The sequence below is a fragment of the Crocodylus siamensis genome, chromosome 1 (assembly GCF_052110815.1).
Source record: "Crocodylus siamensis isolate JL-2025a chromosome 1, ASM5211081v1, whole genome shotgun sequence".
NCBI classification, from domain to species: domain Eukaryota; kingdom Metazoa; phylum Chordata; order Crocodylia; family Crocodylidae; genus Crocodylus; species Crocodylus siamensis.
Genome location: NC_143395.1, coordinates 111,417,670 through 111,438,045, shown reverse-complemented (window position 1 = coordinate 111,438,045; position 20,376 = coordinate 111,417,670). Strand labels below are relative to the sequence as shown.

Sequence of the window (20,376 nt, the reverse complement as noted above, 5' to 3'; positions counted from 1 at the left end):
TGGTTCTCAACCTTTTTAGACTTGATAGAACCCTCCAAAAAAAGCAGCTCTGCATTTTCACTTTTTTTTTTTTAACTATAGAAAACTAGAATCACAGGGCTGGAAGGAACCCCAAAGGATCACTGGGTCCAGCCCCCTGCATGAGTAGGAAAGACATCTGGGGGCAGGTGACCCCAGCCAGGTAAGCATCCAGTCTTTTCTTGAAGACCTCTAAGGTAAATGAATGCACCACCTCTGGGGAGCTTGTTCCATAGTCTGGACACCCTAGTTGTAAAGAAGCTTTTTCTAATGTTCAGCCTGAAACTATCTTCCAGGAGTTTGTGGCCATTGTTTCTAGTTTTCCCCCAGGGCGCCCTGGTGAACAGTTGTTCACTGAGCCTCTCATGTACACCTCTGACACAGCGGAAAGCTACAATCAGGTCCCCTCTCAGCCTTCTTTTCTTTAGGCTGAAGAGTACGAGATCCCTCAGCCTCTCCTCGTATGACTAACAGTGCAATTCCTTTGGTTGCAAAGTCGCTCAAAGACACAAATCATGTTTTCAACACTATCTGAAATCTCTGGATTTGGTTTGTGAACCAGCTACGCACTTAGCAGTGCTAACACTGAGTAAGAGCTTGTGGCACCCTTGAAAGAACCTTGTGGCACTTTGGTTGAGAATCACTGATCTACAGCATGTCACAGGTAAAGAGCAAGGGAGAGACCAGGGTGGTGCCAAGGCTCTGTTCATTACAATGGCAGGGTATCTATTAAGTCTAATACTTGAATCAACAATTGAAACCCCCCCGAATATCAGCATATTATTTTGACAGGATTCTTTGCCAACATTTTGAAATGTATTCTCTAGCTGGTTTCTCAAGACCAAAATTTAATTCTGGAATATCAATTTATTATTTAATTATGTCCATAGTGCTAGTGCATAACATATATAGTTAGTATCACTTTGGGGAAACTAAGCTTTCCCAAACAATATTTAGAGGATTTGCATTTTACAGGAAATTTCATTAATTTTTTTTTTTTTTAGTATCAGAATAAGTGAAAGTTCTGAACTGCAGTCTGATTTACGCTCTGTTCTACCCACACACTATTAACTGCAAGATAGAGGCTCTACAGCAGCGGTTCCCAATCTGTGGTACGGGTACAACCAGTGGTACACAGACAACCTGTCAGTGGTACAAGTTAACAGATTTATTATAATTATTTTATATGACAAAAAAAGTTTTCTGGGGTACTTAAGGCTGAAATGAAAAAATTTGCCAGTGGTACGTAAGGTTGTATCATGTAACTTTCATGGTGCGCAATCAGAGTTTGGGAACTGCTGCCCTACAACATAACAAGGACTATGTTTCATCACTAGATGGGCAGTATGTGTATTTGTATGAAACTCTCTTTAAAGGTTCTTAAATTATTTTCATGGTGATTAATTCTTGTTTTGTGACATTTAAAAGCATTCAGGATTTAAAACTACTAGTTCTGAAAACAAGATGTCATCACTTTTTACTTTAAATCGTAACACAATGATAAATATTACATCATTTTGTCAACTGTGCCCAATAACATGATAACTAAGGATCTACCAAAACCACAATTTTGCAAATTTTGTGAAATCTGGCATTGTCTAACCAGGGGCAGGGCCACCAAGGCCCCATGGCCAATCAGAGGCATGGGGGATCCCGCCACACTCCACCCATGAAATGGCTGGTTGCAAAATTGACAGGCAACTGCCTCAGTTTGGTAGGTCTCAAATGACAAGCATGCTCAAGTAAGCAGATGGAAAAGTAAAAGGTGACCTATTATGATCTGAAGCTCAAACAGTAATTTGCCATACACATTAGGAAACTCATACAGGATGCCAACTAACATTAAATTTTTATTCCATAATCTGCTTGTTCCTTACTGCTTGGAAACTTGTATTAAACTTTAAAAATACAAAAATTAAGAAAACAAGAAAAATAGGAATTGGACATCAAAACAGTTTTTGTATTGGGCTTCATCATAATTAAAACTCCATTTCTTTTTCTACTGTATGCTAATACTTTCATAAAGCAGTTATTACATCTGATACAAAAGACAATCTTTTTGAACTAGCTAATGCTTACCATCATAAAAAGGACTTGTTGAAAAATGCAATATAAAGACTCTAGCAATTATTACAGGGGAATAGCTCTTTCTCTTGTATCAGAGGTATTTTGCTTATCAGATGATTTTCTAATGTAGTTTCCACCACTCACTTGAATCACATTGGCCAGAACACTTTTGATTCTAATAAACAGCATTTTTAATATGCAGTGGCAAAAGAAGAAAGTCTATAAAGGGTCCATCAGAAAAAAAAATTCCTGTTTAGTTTTGCTACTTCATTGTTTTATTCATTTATTACAGGAAGCAAACCTAGCTGGACAATAAGGGTAGTGGCCAAGTGTGAACCAAAGTTGATTTAAGTTCAACAGCCAACAGGAGAAAACCTGTACACATACATTATGGTTTAAGATTCTGAGTCTTAAGAGGAAGATTAGAAAGATGATAATATGCAGCAGAAAATATAGAATAGTATAATGCTTCTGGCATTTGGTTTAGGGTTTTTGCTCTAATATGAAACTGATTTTATTAAGCAAGTATCTAATAAACAAAGGACAATGTAGTAGCATATTAATCATATGCATGGTCTTAACTAGATTACATTCTGTACCTGCAAATTGCCACTTTTTCAAAACATTAAATACTATAATTCACCAGTTCCACTTCATACATACAGAAGTAACTTGCAAATGAAAGAATTGGTTAAACACCTATTTTACATTCACTTCATTTTAAAAGAAAATATTCACTGAAATTTTTGTGTGGTACAGTACAATTATGAGAAATACAGGACCACACACATAGTAGCCACATTGGTACACAGCTGAAGGACAGTAGAGAATCTGGTCTACATTTGTCTGGGTGCTACATTTCATCTTGGCCAAAACTGAAAGCCAAATTTCTTCCTTTAGGAGAGAAATTAATTATTGAAGGAAAAAACCCAGTAATTAAATGCATTCCCGTATCATTTACGTGTGAACTGAAAAGAGGAGAGAAATTAATTACTGAAGAAAAAAACCCAGTAATTAAATCCATTCCCTTACTAGTTAGAAAGCAGAAGACTGACTTGACAAAGATAACACAAAAAAGTAACAGTAAATTTCACATCAGAATGAAGGTCTCCTAAATCCAAAACAGATATCTCATCTTATGAGACAGAAATTTGCCACTGTATTTAAAGCAGAGTTTTTAAAAGCACCATCACTGTTTTTTAAAATCTATTCATTAAAACTACTCCAACTGAAAAAATAGCTCATTTATTTTATTTAGATTACTGTAGGAGAGTTGTGGTGAAGCTAAGAATCTACAGGGAAAATGTCTTTTTAACCACAACTATTGTTATGTCTGCAACTACACAAAGAAAATGGGAGACCTGTAATTAGGAAAGATTATATGAAGTAGGATTGACAAAGAAGATGGTCAGAGGACAAGCAAGGATTGAGGACGAAGAATATAGAAATTATGTGGGGTACACAAGAATGAGCAGCATGTACACAGCAATGAGTAACATAAAGACTTAATATACAAGCTGACACTCAGTACTCCTACCTACAGCAGAAGGCACACGAGCCACTGCCAACCCACCAGATGACTGCTGCTGTCCCTTCAGCAGCCTTCCCCAGGTGCACTTCACACTCTCAGCCCTGCTGCTGTGAAACCTTGCAAAGCCACCAAAAGTTCCCCTGGGTATAAGCACTCCAGTGACGCTGCCATTACAGCTGCTATCTGCCACCAGAATGTCTGGTCTGACAACTGGAAGAATTTCTAGTGGCACAACAAGATTAGTCTATACCATGGGCCAGGGCACTCTGGGGTCATATGAGATCTTCTGAAGAGCGCTGCACAGTGTTGCAATAAGCAGGTGCAAAGAGATACATGCAGGCTTAGACTCATCCCTGCCTAGCTGCTGCCCTGTCCATAGTGCCTGGTCCCTCTGCAACATAAGCCCCATAATAAATAAGTTTTGAACTGAGGTACTTCTCCATTCACAAAGGGTATGGTGGGGGGCCATGAGTCAACCAATGGCTGCCTCATGTCTAAAAAGGTTAACAACCACTGGATTGAACCACAAGGTAATTCTTATATAAAAGGGAATAAAACAAAGCAAGTGGCATCCAGAGAAGGCCAGGACTTCCATCTTACAGCAGACTACTGAAGATGGGGCAGGGAGAATAGAACATGACAGTGGTTTGCTGAATCCTGAATGGCATGCAGGAAGGAATTGGAGATTTACTATTCATACTTTCATAGTAGTTTGGGGTCAGAAGGGACCTGAACAGATCATCTTCACCCTCTTTTAGAACTCTAGGATTCAGGGGCAGGCCAAGAAACAAGCAACTGGAAACTCCTTTTCATTCAGCCCATTGGAAATTCCCTGCTCCAAGATGCTGCGCAGGGTTATCACCGGGGATCCGAGTTTTCCATTTCCCATTGAAAAAAAATGGAGAAAACGACAGATTCCCTGTTTTTAAATCAGAGAAAACTCAGATTTCCTTTTTTAGCAGAGAAATCTGCGGATTCTCCACTTCTACAGAGTGCTCTTGCAAGCTGGAACAAGCCTGCAAGAGCTGACTGCAGAAAGGGCAGGAAATCCTCAGCCCTACGTGGAGAGGGAGAGAGAGTGGGAAGGGCGGGGACTGAGCCTCTGAGTCAGCCAAGGCTGGGCTCAGGTTCAGACATGCCCTTTGCCCTTGCACACAGCCATCCCCACCACCATCTTGCACTATGGCCACGGCAGCCACCACAGTGCCGCTGCCACCATGCGGCTGGCCGTACAGCTCCGAGCACTGTGGTGGTAGCCATGGGATGGTGGTGGGGATGGCTGCATGCTGCTTGGCCACCACCACACTGCTGCTGCCCCGAGGCCGGCCACACAGCTCTGGGCACTGCCCTGCAGTGGTACGGGGAGGTTTTGTAGGCAGCAGCCATCATTGCTGACACAGCCCTGTAAGTAAGAGACAGCGGCTGCTGCATGTGAAGCCCCCCCACACCTTGCCACCGCTGCAGAGCCGGCCCTGGAGCTGTGCAGCCAGCCTCATGCTAGCCTCAGCCTCCCCCTCCCTTGGGAAGCTGGCCGGGTGGCAAGCATGCCCTGCATCACTTAGCCACAAAGCCCCCGCAGAGGGGCACCCCTGCCCTCACACCCCGGCCCTGCACCTGGCTGTGGTGTGCCACCTGGGGCCAGCAGCACCCCCTGCTCCCTTAGCCCCCAACCACCTTTCCCAGCCCTGCCCCATAGCCCCCAAGCCCCACTTACCTCTAGGGTCCAGGGGCAAAGGGCATGGCTCTGCAGTGGCAGTGCTTGCCCACAAAGCCCGCCCCCCCAGCCAGCACACAGCCACCACCACCCCGCACCGCCCTGGACCCATGCAGCCAGCTGCGGGGCATAAGCAGCGGTGAAGTGGCGGCTGCTGCATGCAAGCCCCTCTTTCCACCCCCCCGGGCTGGGCAGCACATATATGGCCCCCACATGGTGGTTGCCACCACACTGCCACTACCACATCCTGTGCTACTTGCTCACAAAACCGCACGGGTGGCCATGGGATGATAGCGCAAGGGTAGAGTTGCGGTGGCGGCCTCCATGTGCAGACTCCCTGTCAGGCTGACCTCCACGTGCGAACTCCTGTCACTCTCCAAGCCATTTCACGAGCATCTGTAATCTCAACTCTATACAAGATGAGTATCAACTCTGACACAACCCCAGCATAATACCCAAACCTGCCTTGGAGAAGGCAGGGGATCATAGCGGTCAATGTCCTGCTGCTCTACAAGCATTACCTTATGCTGGAGAGATCGCAGGCAGACACATCCTACCACTCCAAAAATGCTCCAGAGGGTCCAAGCAGAGGACCACATTCCCCCCGCTAGAGGAAGGCAAAACCACCCCCACAGTTTGTACCATTCTGACCATGGGATCAAATTCCTCTCTAACCCCAAACTGCCTTAGCACACCAGTTACTAACTTTTGACCTTCACTCCTATCCCCACTCTCATTATTTGTCTCAAGTAATCTGTAACCTGTCATTAATGGCCCTCAGTATTAAAGGGGGCTTATATTTTCCTTGGCAGGCCTGTGATTTTCCTGGACATATTAAAAGTCCTGATCCTTAACTCTGGCGATCGACTGTTCTGACCCTGAGTGGACAGGCAAGACCCCCTAGCCAGGAACCTCGAGCTCTGGTCTCAGCAGCAGCACTGGTACAGCCCAGTCAAAAATCCCTGGCTGCAGCCAACACCCAAAGCCTGTGGCAAAGGCTTAAAACAACCCCCAAAAACCCAAACAAAATGAAGTGTAGCACCCAGGCAAATGTAAACCAGGTTCTCTACTGCCTTCAGCTGTGTAACAATGTGGCTACTATACATGTGGTCCTGTATTTCTCATAATTATACTATACATGCAAAAAGTGTCAATTAATGTTTTCTTTTCATTGTGTGTCACTGTGTGTGGGGTCAGGTGTGTGTGTAGGCAATTCCCCCCATGCAGCCACCAGCAAAATGCATATATCATATCATAAAAGTAGGACTGGAGGAGACTTCAAGAGGCAGGAAAAGCCCAGCAGCCCCATACGGGGATTGAACCCTCCAACCCGGTGCTTTTAGTAGCGCTCTCCAGCTAGCCCCAGCCAAAGAACGCACCCCCCCACCAAGGTTCGGCCCTGCGCACGCGCTACCCCGTCCCCCGACGCCTATGCGCGTGCGCAGCAGTGGGAAAAGGGGCGTGGCGTACCCTGACTAGGGTTCTGTGCTGCGCGCTCCCGGGTGGGCGGGGAAGGGACACTTACAGTAATACGCCACGACGGGCTCCCTTTTGTCCAGCTCTTGCCCGGTGCGCAGGTGGTGCTGGATGCTCTTGAACTGCGGGGGCAGCGCGGGCAGGGCCGCGGCCGCCATGACGCCCCGGGCCGAATCCGCCGCAGCAGCAAGAGTAAAGACAACAACAACAGTCCCCTCCCCCACTCCGCGCTGACAGAGCCCTGTCCACCAGCTGCTAACCTCTGGGGCTCACTTCCGTTTCCGGGGGAAGAATGCCCTCTCCAGCTCTCCTCCTGCGCATGCGTGCTTAAGGTGCGGCGGGAAAGCGGCGCTCGCAGCAGCAACCCCTGGCGAGCGGGAGGGCCAAAGCGAAGCTGGTCTGCCAGCGACAGGAGGGGTGGGGGAAGGGGAGGACGCTCGGGGAAGGACAGGTTCGAGTCCCGCCTCTGGCGCCCGGGCTCCTGGCCCCGGTGGGATTGGTGTTGCCCACTTGCCAGCTCTGCTGGGCCTTCCCGGGCCGGGCCCGCAGCCGTCTCTCCCCGGTGGAAATCTGCAACTCCTGCAGACGGATCTGTGGCTCAGGGATTGCACTCTGAAGTCAACTCAAGACCCAGCCATGAGCCGTGGTAAAAATCATCCTCAAATTGAGGGTTTGCCGACAATCTGTTAGATGGGCTCTCCTGGCAAACCCAACCTGGCCATTGACCCAAGAAATGTGCATCCCATAAAGGAGCTACACATGTACTTTGAAGCATGCCTGCACTGCAAGTTTTCAAGCCCTGCCCATGTCCGCTCTCATGGGGACTGAGTGGTCAAAAGAAAATTGCGGGGGGGGGCTGCCTATGTAAGAAATAGCCTTCATAAGTCATTTCAAGAGCAATTGCTTTTGTCTGCAGTCCACTGTCTTCTCAAGTCCTCTACCCCTCCCCACTGCCCTTTAAATGGATTTTATTTTATTTTGTTTAAAGCTTGGTAAATGAATGTTTACACAGCCTGAGAGAGGGATGTTAGGGGTCTGGGTATGAAGGAATAAAGAGAAGATAGTTAGTTGTATTAACAGGATTGTCAGCTGCAAATCAAGAAAAGCAATTCTTCCATTCTAGTTAGCACAGGTGAGGTCTCACTTGAAGCACTATGTTCCGTTTTGGGCCCCACACTTTAAGAAAGATGTAGACAGATTGGAAATAGTCCAGCAGAGAGCAGCAACAACAACAGTTAGGGGCAAGGGAAGCATGAGTTATGAGAGGCTGAAAAAGCTAGGGTCACCTAGTCTGGGGAAAACTGAGAAGGGAATTCGTGAACAGTCTTTAAAGACCTGAAGAGTAATTATAGAGAGGATGGAAATGGGCTTTTCTCAGTGGCTGTAGAGTACAGGACTAGGAGCAATGGCTTTAAGCTGCAGCAGAGGAAATTTAGATTAGAGAGTAGGAGGAACTTCTTGACTGGTCAAGCGCTGGAACAGGCTACCTAGAGAAATTGTGGCATCTCCATCTTTGAAAACTCTCAAAAGCAGGTTGGACAGACATTTGGCTGGGACAATTCGGTTAGGGATAATACTAAATTGAGCAGAGGGCTAGACTAGGTGACCTTGTGAGGTCCCTTCCAAGTCTACTTTCTTATGTTGTTCCTATGACTCCTAAAGAAAGTGGAAAATAGGACTGGTTAGGGTGCTGGAGCATTGTGATGTTATGCTGTAAATTGGATGGCCCCAGGCAACTGTATCTTTGATTCATGGTTAATCATAAAGTGGTTGTGGGTAGTACCTTCTATCTCTTCAAGCTCAATGGAAACCATTACCTACAAATTAAACTGGTTGCAAATGTATGAATTGCATATTGATTTCATTGTTCTGTATGTATATTTCCCTGTGAGTCAGAAGTCGGAAGCTAGGAAAAAAGCAAAAGAAGTACATGTACTGGATTCCCAAAAGAAAGTCTACAAAGCAAGATTTTTTTTGCCAGGGTGCTAACTGAAAAGAGTTTTGGAATTGTTACCTGGATTAGTTACATTTTTAACCAGTTTTTAACCAGTTTTTTCATTAGCTGGTTTAGCTGCTTTGGGGCCTTTTGCCGTGTTTGTGTTTCTGTGACTCATAGATTTCCTAGACATTAGGGCTAGAAGGTACCTTCGAAGATCAAGTCCAGCCCCCTGTGCCAGGGGCAGGAAGTTAGCTGGGGTCACAGGATCCCAGCAAGATAAATGTCCAATTGACTCTTAAAGGAGTCCAGAGTCAGTGCTTGCACCACCTCTGGCAGCAGTCTGTTTCAGGCCTTGGGGGCTCAGACTGTAAAGAAGTTCTTCCTTATGTCCAGCCTGAAACGGTCTTGGAGTTTGTGACTGTTTGACCTTGTCATCCCATGGGGTGCTCTGGTGAACAGGTGTTCCCCCAGACTTGGTGTTGGCCCCTTAAAAATAGCTATGGCTAGCAACACTGCACTCCTCTACCTTTTTTTGTTTGATTCATATCCCAACCAGAGAAACCTAAAACCACATGACTAAAATCATAAATGTCTCCTCCTAATGGAAATAGCTCACTGTACCCCCAAATACTAGCCAAGGACTCCAGCTGAGGACAGATCTGGTGCATGTGACACACAATATGGGAACATGAAATAAAGGTGCAGAGGTTCTGGTGTATGAAGGAAACTACATACAAGGGTGCAAATGAAAAGTTGGTATAAAGGAACGAAGGGAAGGAAGGGCTGTTGGTCTGGAGAAGCAGGAAGAGAAGTTTGGGAATACTCAAATCTAGGAGTACAAAGAAGGGCTGTTTTGGACTTGCATATCTTAAATCCTTACTTGACTAAAACTAGTTTTATGGATGCTGTGAAACAGTATCACCATTTTAGGTATGGGGACCTAGAATGCATAACTCTTCTTTTGGAATTCTGCTTACAGGCAGAGATACCTAAGTTTAAGGCACTACAATACAAGCCTTGATGAGCAAGGGCCTATATGATGACATTTTGCTAAATGCCATCAACATGGATAAAAATCTTTCAATTGAGAGTTGTTTGAATTAAAAAAATGATAGAGTTGGTATTTCTAATGTATGTTCTTTGTAAATAAATTCAGTTTATACACATTTATATTGAAATAGCTATAATACCTATAAGAATAGCACACAGGATGCATACAATATTCTCTTAAATATAAGACACCCTCATTAGAAGAAATATTTTTAAAAGAATCATATTTAAAGGAGGACCATAAATGATCTTCACTAAAGAAGACCCACAAAGTGCATGACACCTGCATCCTGAAGAATTAGTAAGCTAAGCATGCCTTAGGGCAAGGGGGTCCAAGTGGGTTAGATATGGGATATATATAAGGTTAAATTGCAGCCAGTGCCACTGTAGAACACAGATGAACACTGCTGCTGCTTCCCCCACCCCGTTCCCCACTGCAAAGTTCAGAGTCTTCAGTCACCGATGAAACTCCCCACAACAAAATCTTTAAACCATATGTTGCTTCTGAAATATTCATTGTCAGAAAAGAAAAGACGTTATTTTCTTTTCTCATCCCAAGTGTCAAACTCTTTCATTACAAAGCAAAGATGAGATTTAGATCTAGTGGTACCACTTCCATCAACACTTCGGCTGCCACTACCCTTGGGGTCTCAGGGCTCTCTCTCTCTCTTCTGATTTCAGCTTCTTGACCCCACTGGGCATGGGGCAGTATGATGTGGTTGAGGAAGTTCAAGGAGGCTTGGGGCCCAATGTGCCAGAGCTGCACCATGAGGTACAGTGCAGTGGGAAGGCACCTGTACACAAGACCATCCCGGGGGGGTGGGGATTGTGGGAATCAGGGCAACTGCCCAGTGCCCCATGCTTTGACAGGCCCTGCAGATCAGGGTGGAGCAGTCTCAGCTCCTCCTCCAGGGCCCACTGCGTCATTGCCGCCGGCTTTGTGTCTGGCCGCTCGGCACCCCCCCCCCACCCACCAGATTCTTCATGTCTGGGTCCCATACAGGCTGATTTTCCCCAGGCCCCGCACCCTGCTAGGATCATCTCGTCTCGTCTCTGCCCATGCGGCATAGTAGGGTGCAGTGAAAGCATGTGTACCATGTGGCCTAGGGGGCTGCAGACAGCTCAGTGTTGGAGAGATGTTAGACACCCCTGATCTAGACAGTAAGGCATTTCAATCAGTACTAAATAGCACCTCCCTTCCATGATTTTTAAGAAAACATGACTATGTTCATGGTACTATGACATGCTATATTCACATGAGTGCTGAAATCTTGTGATATAATATAGAAATAATGTAGGTTTGTATTAGTAAACACAGTACTTTTTAAAATGCAACTTCTGTTTTGATATAAATGTTTAACATTGAGTTCAGAATGTTTATGTTCAGGAAATTTCAAGAATATTTGGTAGAATGAAAACAAAGTTCAAAATTTTGTACAAAACAATTTTCTCCAGCTCTATTTAAAATCAGCCAGTTTTGTCTCAGCCCAAAAACCATGAGACTTAAGCAGATCTTTGTCTTTGCCTGAGTTCTCCCACCTATAAAATGAAGATCATGAGGATGATTTAGCCTCCTTCGTAAACCGTTTCAAGACTAAAGTGCTATGTAAAGGGAAGGTAGTATTTTAATATAACAAAGGACTTAGTCTGTCTGTATGTCTGTAATGCTTTTGATCAAGTGTGCATGTGCCACATGTCCGTGTCCTCCTTTTTAAGCCCTCTGCTCTCAGTCAGGGCTTGTTTTTTTTAAATCTGCCCAAATGTCCAGGACTTTCCTTTGTTCCAGGGGCAGCACACACATACCTGCCTGCAGCTGTGAAGGTGCAGACCCATGCAGTGCTCCCTGCTGCCTCTGATTGCCTCTCACTGCTTCCACTCCCAGAGCACAGCAAAATCCCGGACATCTGGTCAGGGCAGGGGGAGTGGAGGCTAGGGCTGCAATAGGGCAAGGCGGGCGGGGAGGGTTGCTTGTTCTTCAGTGAGGGAAAAGGGGGGTGGGGAGGTCAGCAGGGAACTCCGTGGCTGGGAGGGCAGACCAGGGGCTGTGGCCTGTGCTCTGCTTGCAGGGGCTGAGCAGCCACGAGATGCTGAGGAGGCAGGGGGAGGGAGGGAGCCGTGGCCAGGCTGCCTGGTGCGGTGTGGCAGCCTCATCCCAGGGCAGGGGTGCCACAGCCTCCCCATCTTCTTCCCTCCAGCCCACACTGGGGCCAGACACACTCCGCTGCCGCCTGCTGACCATTTTGCTTTGTTCTGGCATTGATGTGCCAGGCCCTTGAAGGGGAGCACGTGCACAGTTATTTGGGGCCAAGTAGGTATTACAGGGTGTTTGGATTTACCTCTGGGTATGAATCAGCCCATTGCCACTTTTTAATAAAAAGTTCAGTATCAGAGCCACCACACTCTGGCCAGTCAGGATGGGGACAGCTGGGGCCTGTTTGGTAGGGCTGGTGGGGTAGGGGGCTGCAGTTCAGGAGTGTGGGGCAGCAGGGTGGGGGCAGGGGATTGTGGGTTGGGAGTGCGGGGGGCACTGGCGGTGCTGGGGGGCTATAGGTCAGGAGTGAGGGGCATCAGCAGGGATGGGGGGCAGGGGGCTGTAGGTCAGGAGTAAGGGGCACCATCAGTGCCCAGGGGAGCAGGGTACGGCAGTTTGGTGACTGAGGGGCACTGGCAGGGATGGTGTCAGTGCATTGGGAGCAGCAGGGCTGGGGGGGCTGTGGCTTGGTAGTAAGGTGCAACAAAATAGACAAGGGGCAGGGGCACCCTTTGGGGCTGGCCATGTAAGCACTCTTTTGAAATTTGTCATTCATGATGGGCAATTGGCTAGTTATTAATATGAGGCCAGCTCGGCTTTATGTTTATGGAAGTTCAGGACAAAATAATAACACAATTGTAAAAGAACTCTTTTTATATTCATTTATTTTACTCTACAAACATCCCAGTATCTCATTAAATGTGATTGGAGTATGGTTGAACAGCTCTGTAGTTAGTACGTATAAATTGTAACTTCAACATAATAAATTACATGTTGCATTTTGTACATAAAAGGTTTATTATACCTGAGATTACAGAATGAATTTGAAAAAACAGTCCCTGCATATATGTAAACAGCTGGATGGATATTTGATGTATACAGCAAAAACTAAGCACCTATGTACTGACCATAACACATGATATATAATCAACAAATTAAGGCAGGTATTTTTTCCCCTCTTGTGCTACTTGAAAATGAAAAATAAATAGTTATATCCATGGTCAGCTAAACATATATTTGTTTAGTTTTAGGGACAAGAGGAACATTACTTCCTTCCATGGAAAAAATCAGAGCATGAAATCTATTACACAGTAAACACATTAGAATTTAGGATGTCAGCATCAGCCAGCTCATCAAAAAGTAAGAACTACATAACCTCTGTACAGTTTGGATCCAGATAAGTCCAGCAAAGATCAAATTCTACACTCATCTGAGCAGTTCTGCTGAAGTGGATAGGATATTCTGTGTGGGTAAAGACTACAAGGTTTGCAGAACTGCAACTGTGGAGACTGCTTACATGAGTAAAATGAACAGGATTTGAACAAGATGGCTAGCTGTATACTGTATTGGGATTCTCCCCCAAGTTTTCAAAAGTAAATTAACTTTGAAAGGCCCTGGATCTTTAACAGGGACTTTTAATCATACTAAATGTTAGCTAAAACATTATTTTAAAAATACATTACACTTCTCAAAGAAGTTAAGCTTTCCTACCTCAAATTTTATTCTTAGCACAGTAGGTTTATCCAGTGCCCACAGAAGTCAACAAAAAAGCACTCACTTCAATAGGCAGTGGATCAAGTCATTTTCATTCAAAAGAATGAGTTAGAAAATCTTTTGTTTTCTTGAGTCTCCATCAAGAATATTTTAATTTTTTCTGACATTGAAATACAAGACTGAGTTTTATCTATTGGTCATGGACCATAATGAAGCAGGCAAAAGAGAGCTTGACTTTTATAAATTAAAGATACTTTTCTTCCACTCAACAAACAAAAAAGTCTACCAAATTATTAGTACTCTAATTGTAAACATTAAAAAAATGGAAACTACCTCTTCCTTCTGTCCAGTTTCCAAATGTATCTTTCTGTCAGCTCACATGTAACCAGGGAGCATGATTGATTTTCATTTGAAGATATCCCTTAGTTCTGAGATGGAAACTGGTGTGCAAGAGAATACAAGATATATAAATAGATCTAAAGAATACTTAGTTCAAGGTATAACTAAGGTATAACTCAAAATCCACTTAGTTCAAGGTATAACTTTATCACTTTGGTGTGCTGATTTTTATATTTAACAACTGTATGCAATGTGATAGAAATGCAGAACCGGCCTGACAAAAAATTAAATAAAAGGACCCAGTCCTTCAATCCATCAGAAAAAATTCTCATTGAAATCAAGGTATGCGTGTGCCCAGAGCAGTGGGGATCTTTAAAAAATTAAGATCACTGTAACTGAAAGTATAATAAATATTTATGAATCATTCTATGCTATATAACGGAGGTAAGTGTGGGACCCTTGACCTTTTATTTCATAAATCAATATGACCCATGCATATATATTTGGTATATTAAAAAGAAAAAATGGAGGAGGGGTGGTCAGAGCAGTACAAGTAATTGTGTGCCCATCATTTGCTTTAAAAAGAGTTTTTCATATAGCATGACACAAAATAGTATGTTTCTTGCTAACAATATCTTAGCAGACATCGCTTCATGTCATAAAAACCACAGCACAGTCAGGAGTCTCATGGGAGGCCAAGGATGTGGTTGTTCAGGATTCAGGCTGCAACAGCATAACTTCTTGGGAAAAGTTGGGGAACTTTGTTGTATCATGTCAGACACTACCTGAACACAGAAGCTCACTTCATAAGCATTAGAGTTCCATGAACTAAAAGTAAATCATGAGATCATTTACATAAGCACCACACCATCTGCAAACAGACTTGTTCCAAATCCATATGGGAACTTAAATAGCATCTTCCATTAAGTTGCAAGTAAAATAATCATTTTCTTTTGGATCTGGTTCTTATATTGCATTTTAAAACATTAATATAAAAGTTTACAGAAGGATATAGTTCCTGTACAAATTTACCCAGGTGTAGAGGAAAGGTCTGTTTCAAGCTGAGATCTCCGTGGTACATATTCAAAAAAAGTGTGAATGAATGATAAAGAGGAATGATTCAGTATGAAAATAAGGTCACTGATTGTTTAAGAAACCCAGCCTCCTACATAAGATCTCAAAAATCTCAGCAACACACAACACCACTGTAATCACAGTAAATGTGTACATAGCAATAAGGAAAATTGTCTTTTCAAAGTGTTCTGGCACCAGGCAACGGGTAATATTAAATTTTTTATTGAGGGCTCCTGCATCACACCTGTAGACTGGGTTCACCTGGAAACCAAAGAGGTGACTCTGAAGCCAAAAAGACACAACTTCAAGGACAACCCTTAACAAAACAGTGAGGATATAAAAAACAGTGTAGATAGGCTTTTGGAGGATATCTTCCTGATTGATGGTTTTACATGCTGCATAAAGATGAAACACTGCCCCAGGTACCAGTACAGTCACTAGCTGTAATGCCCAGAATACCTAAAGTATAGCAGAAAACTTGCTGTCAGATAATTTGCAACTGCATTGAGCCTGCTAGAAGTAGACTCACACCTGAATTTATTATAAGAATCTATTCAATATATAAAACACATATAAAATTAAAAGATTATGTAAGGTAAGAACAATCAATGTTACATTTTTTTTCCAAAAGCTGGATTTAGAGCTCATTTACTTTTTTGTTAACATTCTCTGAATTGAGGTAAACTATGGTATAAATACAGTAGATCGCGATGAAGAGGTCCTGGGCCTGCATACCTTTACTCACTTAAGTAATCCTTACTTGTGTGGGTAGTTCTTATGAACCACTGGTGGTGGTTATTGAGACATTGAAGGATTCTGTCTCTAAAACACCTTTACAAATAAGTATTATCTCCATATTTTTTAAAGGTTGGTAAGCTGAGACACAAAGTAAATTGACTGATTTGTTCAGTATCACACACAGTTAGTCACCGAGCCATGAATCAAAATCAGGTGTAGCCTCCTATTTCCCTACCCTACGCAGGAAAGACTACCTATTCAGCTATTCCACAGGGTCAGTGGAAATACCCTTTATGTGAATAAAGATGGGTGTGTGGATATAGAGTCACAGAATCCAGCCATTACAGTCTACAAGTCTTTTTAGGTTAGATATTGTTTATTATAGTTCATTTATGAGCTGATCCTACAAATCTTTCTCACCTGAGCTATCCTTACTCTGGCAAATAGTCTGACTGTTTCCAACAACTAAGGATTATTTTTCTATGCAGTGAGGATTACTCTTGTGGATAAGGTTAAAAGCACAGCACCTTTCTTTGCCATATATGCTCTCATATTCTAAGTTATATCACTACATTATCAAAGTACTTCTTAGATTACTCTACTATCTCTACTTAAAAAAATAGATTAAAAAATACCTGAGGAGTAATTGGCCTGAACTGATTGTAACAGAAGAGATTAAGCTCTCTCTTATCTGGATCACAGCTGAAGTGCAAGGCCTCATTTCCATAAACTGCAAAGCCCAGAACGCCAAGGAAAAACATCCGAACTGAGCCAAAGAAAAGCGTGTGGAACTGACCAATTACTGTTGGCGGCCTGAGCTGCAAATGATAGGATTATTTGAGAGAAAAGAAAAAGATAAATATTGTTATTCTTGCAGGTATATTCTTTCACTTTTCCAAAAACATGTACTTTAGATTTGGAAAAATCCTCCTCATTCCTTTCTCTTCCTTTAAAACAACCACAGCAAGAAGACTGTAGTGGACATGTAACCAAATAATGCCTTAAACTGTTTTACTGTCTCTAAAAGATTTTCATAAGCACTCATTCCTTTAGCCTCCATCAGATAATCTGTTTAAAAGCTCTTTAAAAAGAAATCAATAGTAACTGTAGATACCATATACATTCAGCCTTCTCCTATTACAAACATGCCAGACAGACTGAAGATGGAATCCTTCAATGAAGACTTCATATTTTGTTTTGCTGTTGTTTAAACTATCACAATGGCAAAAGAATGATTGTCTCCATCTATGAATCCTTGGAAGCTAAGTTTTGACTTCTCAGAAGTAAGGCTTGTAAGAACCAGGCCAGTTTATGCCTCAGTTCCCATTAGTCGTTGTGCCTCATTGATATTTCCTTTAAGAAAAGCATGGGTTATGTACAGTGTTACAAGTCTCATGCTAATCTATTCCTCCAGAATTTCTTAACAGATCAGCCAGTCTCTGAACACCACCAATTGTAATGCTAAAAAAAAATAAAAATAGAAATAAAAAGCAGATTATTCCTTTCCCTTTTATTTCATGATTCACTTCGTACTTACACATCCTTCATAGAAGTTCTTGATGTAATTTAAAGACATGTCTTGGAGGATGCTAGCCTCGTGCAATGGTGGAGGAAATCATTGCCAAGTGGCCATCATCAGACTGGGTCTGATGCTATTGCTCTCCCATGACTCTTGCTGTGGAAAACACTTGTCACTGCATATTTTGCCTTTTTATCTCAGGGGCCCCAGGCAACCTGACCCTTTCAGGCCCCCAAAAAATAAAAAAAGCTTGGAAACAAAAGGCGAGGGCATGTGGTCTGCCTGCTGATCCCCAGTGACTACAGTCAGCAGAAACAAGGCACACAACAAAGGGACACAAAGGCAGGGGAACGTGCCTGGGCAGCCGGGTCCCAGCAGGACTTAGGGGGCTTGAGAACTAAAGTAACCTGGGGTGGGGCAGAGTGATTCTTCCTGCTTTCAGTGACAACCCCATCCCTTTTCTTGCTTTATTCACCCAAGGGGAGTCAGTAGAAGTTCACTGCACTACAGTCCTCTCAGGGGGGGCTTGGCAAAGGGGCAGTGCGGGCAGGGGAGGGAGGCTGGAGGGGCTTGGCAAGGGGGCAGTGCGGGCAGGGGAGGGAGGCTGGAGGGGCTTGGCGAGGGAGCAGTGCGGGGCAGGGGAGGGAGGCTGGAGGGGCTTGGCGAGGGGGCAGTGCGGGCAGGGGAGGGAGGCTGGAGGGGCTTGGCGAGGGGGCAGTGCGGGGCAGGGGAGGGAGGCTGGAGGGGCTTGGCGAGGGGGCAGTGCGGGGCAGGGGAGGGAGGCTGGAGGGGCTTGGCGAGGGGGCAGTGCGGGCAGGGGAGGGAGGCTGGAGGGGCTTGGCGAGGGGGCAGTGCGGGCAGGGGAGGGAGGCTGGAGGGGCTTGGCAGGGGGGCAGTGCGGGCAGGGGAGGGAGGCTGGAGGGGCTTGGCGAGGGGGCAGTGCGGGCAGGGGAGGGAGGCTGGAGGGGCTTGGCGAGGGGGCAGTGCGGGCAGGGGAGGGAGGCTGGAGGGGCTTGGCGAGGGGGCAGTGCGGGCAGGGGAGGGAGGCTGGAGGGGCTTGGCGAGGGGGCAGTGCGGGCAGGGGAGGGAGGCTGGAGGGGCTTGGCGAGGGGGCAGTGCGGGCAGGGGAGGGAGGCTGGAGGGGCTTGGCGAGGGGGCAGTGCGGGCAGGGGAGGGAGGCTGGAGGGGCTTGGCGAGGGGGCAGTGCGGGCAGGGGAGGGCTGCGGGAGGGAGGCGCTCTGGCCCCCGTGCCCCGTGCTGGCTGGAGCTCGGTGCAGCCCCGGAGCGGGCCCGCGGGGCTCCGTCCCTGCCCCAGAGGAGGGCACTCCGGGCTTCCCCCGCGGGCCGAGCAGGGGTGTGGTACGCACCAGCCGCATCCCCGGCGCCGGGTTGTTGGGGCGCCCCATTCACTTGGGCTTCAGTCCCCGCGCGCTGCTGCTCCGCCGGGCCCCGGCCAGGGAGTGCGGCTGGAGCATCCTGCAAGAGAGGGGCTGATGCGCTCCCCCCGCCCAATGCACAAACGCACCCGGGGGAGGGAGAGAGCCCGTGGCTCCAATCCAAAAATAAAAAAAAAGCATAAAAAGCACCCATGCGGCCTGCCTCCCCCCTGCCCTGCCCTGAGTGTCCCTCTGAGTCAGCAGCAGCTACTTCACCCAGGGTTCACTCTTTTTGCGGGAGGGGGGGGTCTGCAAAAATAAAAAATTGGGCTGCCCAGCACCATTCCCTAATAAAATTGGAGCCCTCCCTGCACCAGGTTTTGATTTTCAAAAGTAAGGCCCTGGGTCTTTAATGCCAACTTTTTATCCACTCATGCTCAATGTTAGTTGCCAAGTTATTTTAAAAAGGTGTTACGCTTCTCAAAGAAGTGTAGCTTTCCTACTTCGAGTGTTATTCTTAGTGCAATAGGTTTATCCAGGGCCTCCAGCAGTCAAGAAAAAAACACTGATTTCAATAGGCGGTGGATCGAATCATGTTCATTCAAATGGATGAGTTAGAAAATCTTTTGTTTTCTTGAGTCTCCATCAAGAATATTTTAATTCTTTCTGACATTGAAATACAAGACTGAGTTTTATCTATTGGTCATGGACCATAATGAAGCAGGCAAAAGAGAGCTTGACTTTTATAAATTAAAGATACTTTTCTTCCACTCAACAAACAAAAAAATCTACCAAATTATTAGTACTCTAATTGTAAATAGTCCAAAAAAATGCAAACTGCCTCTTCCTTCTCTAGAAACTACCTCTACAGGGTGACTCTTGTCTCTTATGGGGGAGGAGGGGCAAATTAATGAGATAAATTGTGTGGAGAGGGGTTGCACCTATTCCAAAACATACTCAGACTGCAAAAAGAGTATGAGGGATGGAACAAAAAGAGACAGACATGACTGAAGGATGATGGCTGTTTAGCTTTCCAATTTTTTGTGCCCTTTGGACTGTGGATAGCCATTCAAAGACCTTTCAAGGCACTGGATTGGTATTACTTTTATAAAGCATCTCAGTGATCAGTTGGGAAAAAAAATCTGTAATTTGAAATAACTTGAACCTTGACTTCACCCCACACCCTCCACCATGATTGCTGAAGTCCCCAGATTCCACAGCTGTTGGTATCCAGGAATCCCAGCCCCACCACGGAATGGGGCAGGCATGTGGAGCCTGCAAGACCCCCTGCTACACCTTGCCCACGTTGCACAGTTGGCTGGCAAATCACGCAATACATATGGACGGGCAAAGTTATGATCACATGGTAGGACTAGCCCAGCGCTAAGAAAGAGCTGACCAGCTACAAATTTAGGGCCTCAAAAGGAGGAACAACTCTACTGCTGGTTTCTATCCAGCTTCCATTGGAACATGTAGCAGGGTCCTAGGTTTGTACCTCTTACTTCCACTGTAGACTGAGCAACATGTTCAGCATGTCTTGGTACAAGTGTTGCACCCTTTCCCCAGTTCACCCATGTTGGACTAGTACACCCAGGGTGTATCTACACATGCAATTAAGGCAACACAATCAACTCTGGAACCATTTGAGCTGAAGTAAACAGCTCCTGGGTAGAGCGTCTACACATATGCCAGAGACATCAGCAATTTGAGCTGGGCAGAGCAGGCCTGGTCTAGCAGAGGGTAATGGTGGAGGTCAGTCCTGGGCTCTGGGTGGTGGCATCAGGTGGCAA

General features: G+C 45.3%; 2 protein-coding genes across 2 annotated transcripts in view; both read right to left on the bottom strand.

The window, feature by feature from the left end:
- Positions 1-7,098, bottom strand: part of VTA1 (vesicle trafficking 1) — an 80,579-nt gene extending 73,481 nt beyond the window's left edge. Inside the window, exon 1 of the mRNA XM_090040569.1 lies at positions 6,856-7,098. Within this exon, the coding sequence (XP_089896695.1) occupies positions 6,856-6,964 (109 nt within the window). The 5' untranslated portion in view covers positions 6,965-7,098. The remainder of the gene's footprint in view (positions 1-6,855) is intronic.
- A 5,609-nt stretch (positions 7,099-12,707) lies between these two features.
- On the bottom strand, positions 12,708-18,665 carry GJE1 (gap junction protein epsilon 1). The gene is made up of 4 exons (XM_090031464.1): positions 18,578-18,665; positions 17,229-17,366; positions 16,327-16,509; positions 12,708-15,412 (listed from the first exon to the last, which is right to left on the bottom strand). The coding sequence occupies exons 2-4, from the start codon at positions 17,265-17,267 to the stop codon at positions 15,017-15,019; spliced, it is 618 nt and encodes a 205-aa protein (XP_089887590.1). The 5' UTR covers positions 17,268-17,366; positions 18,578-18,665; the 3' UTR covers positions 12,708-15,016.
- Between the last annotated feature and the right edge of the window lie 1,711 nt (positions 18,666-20,376).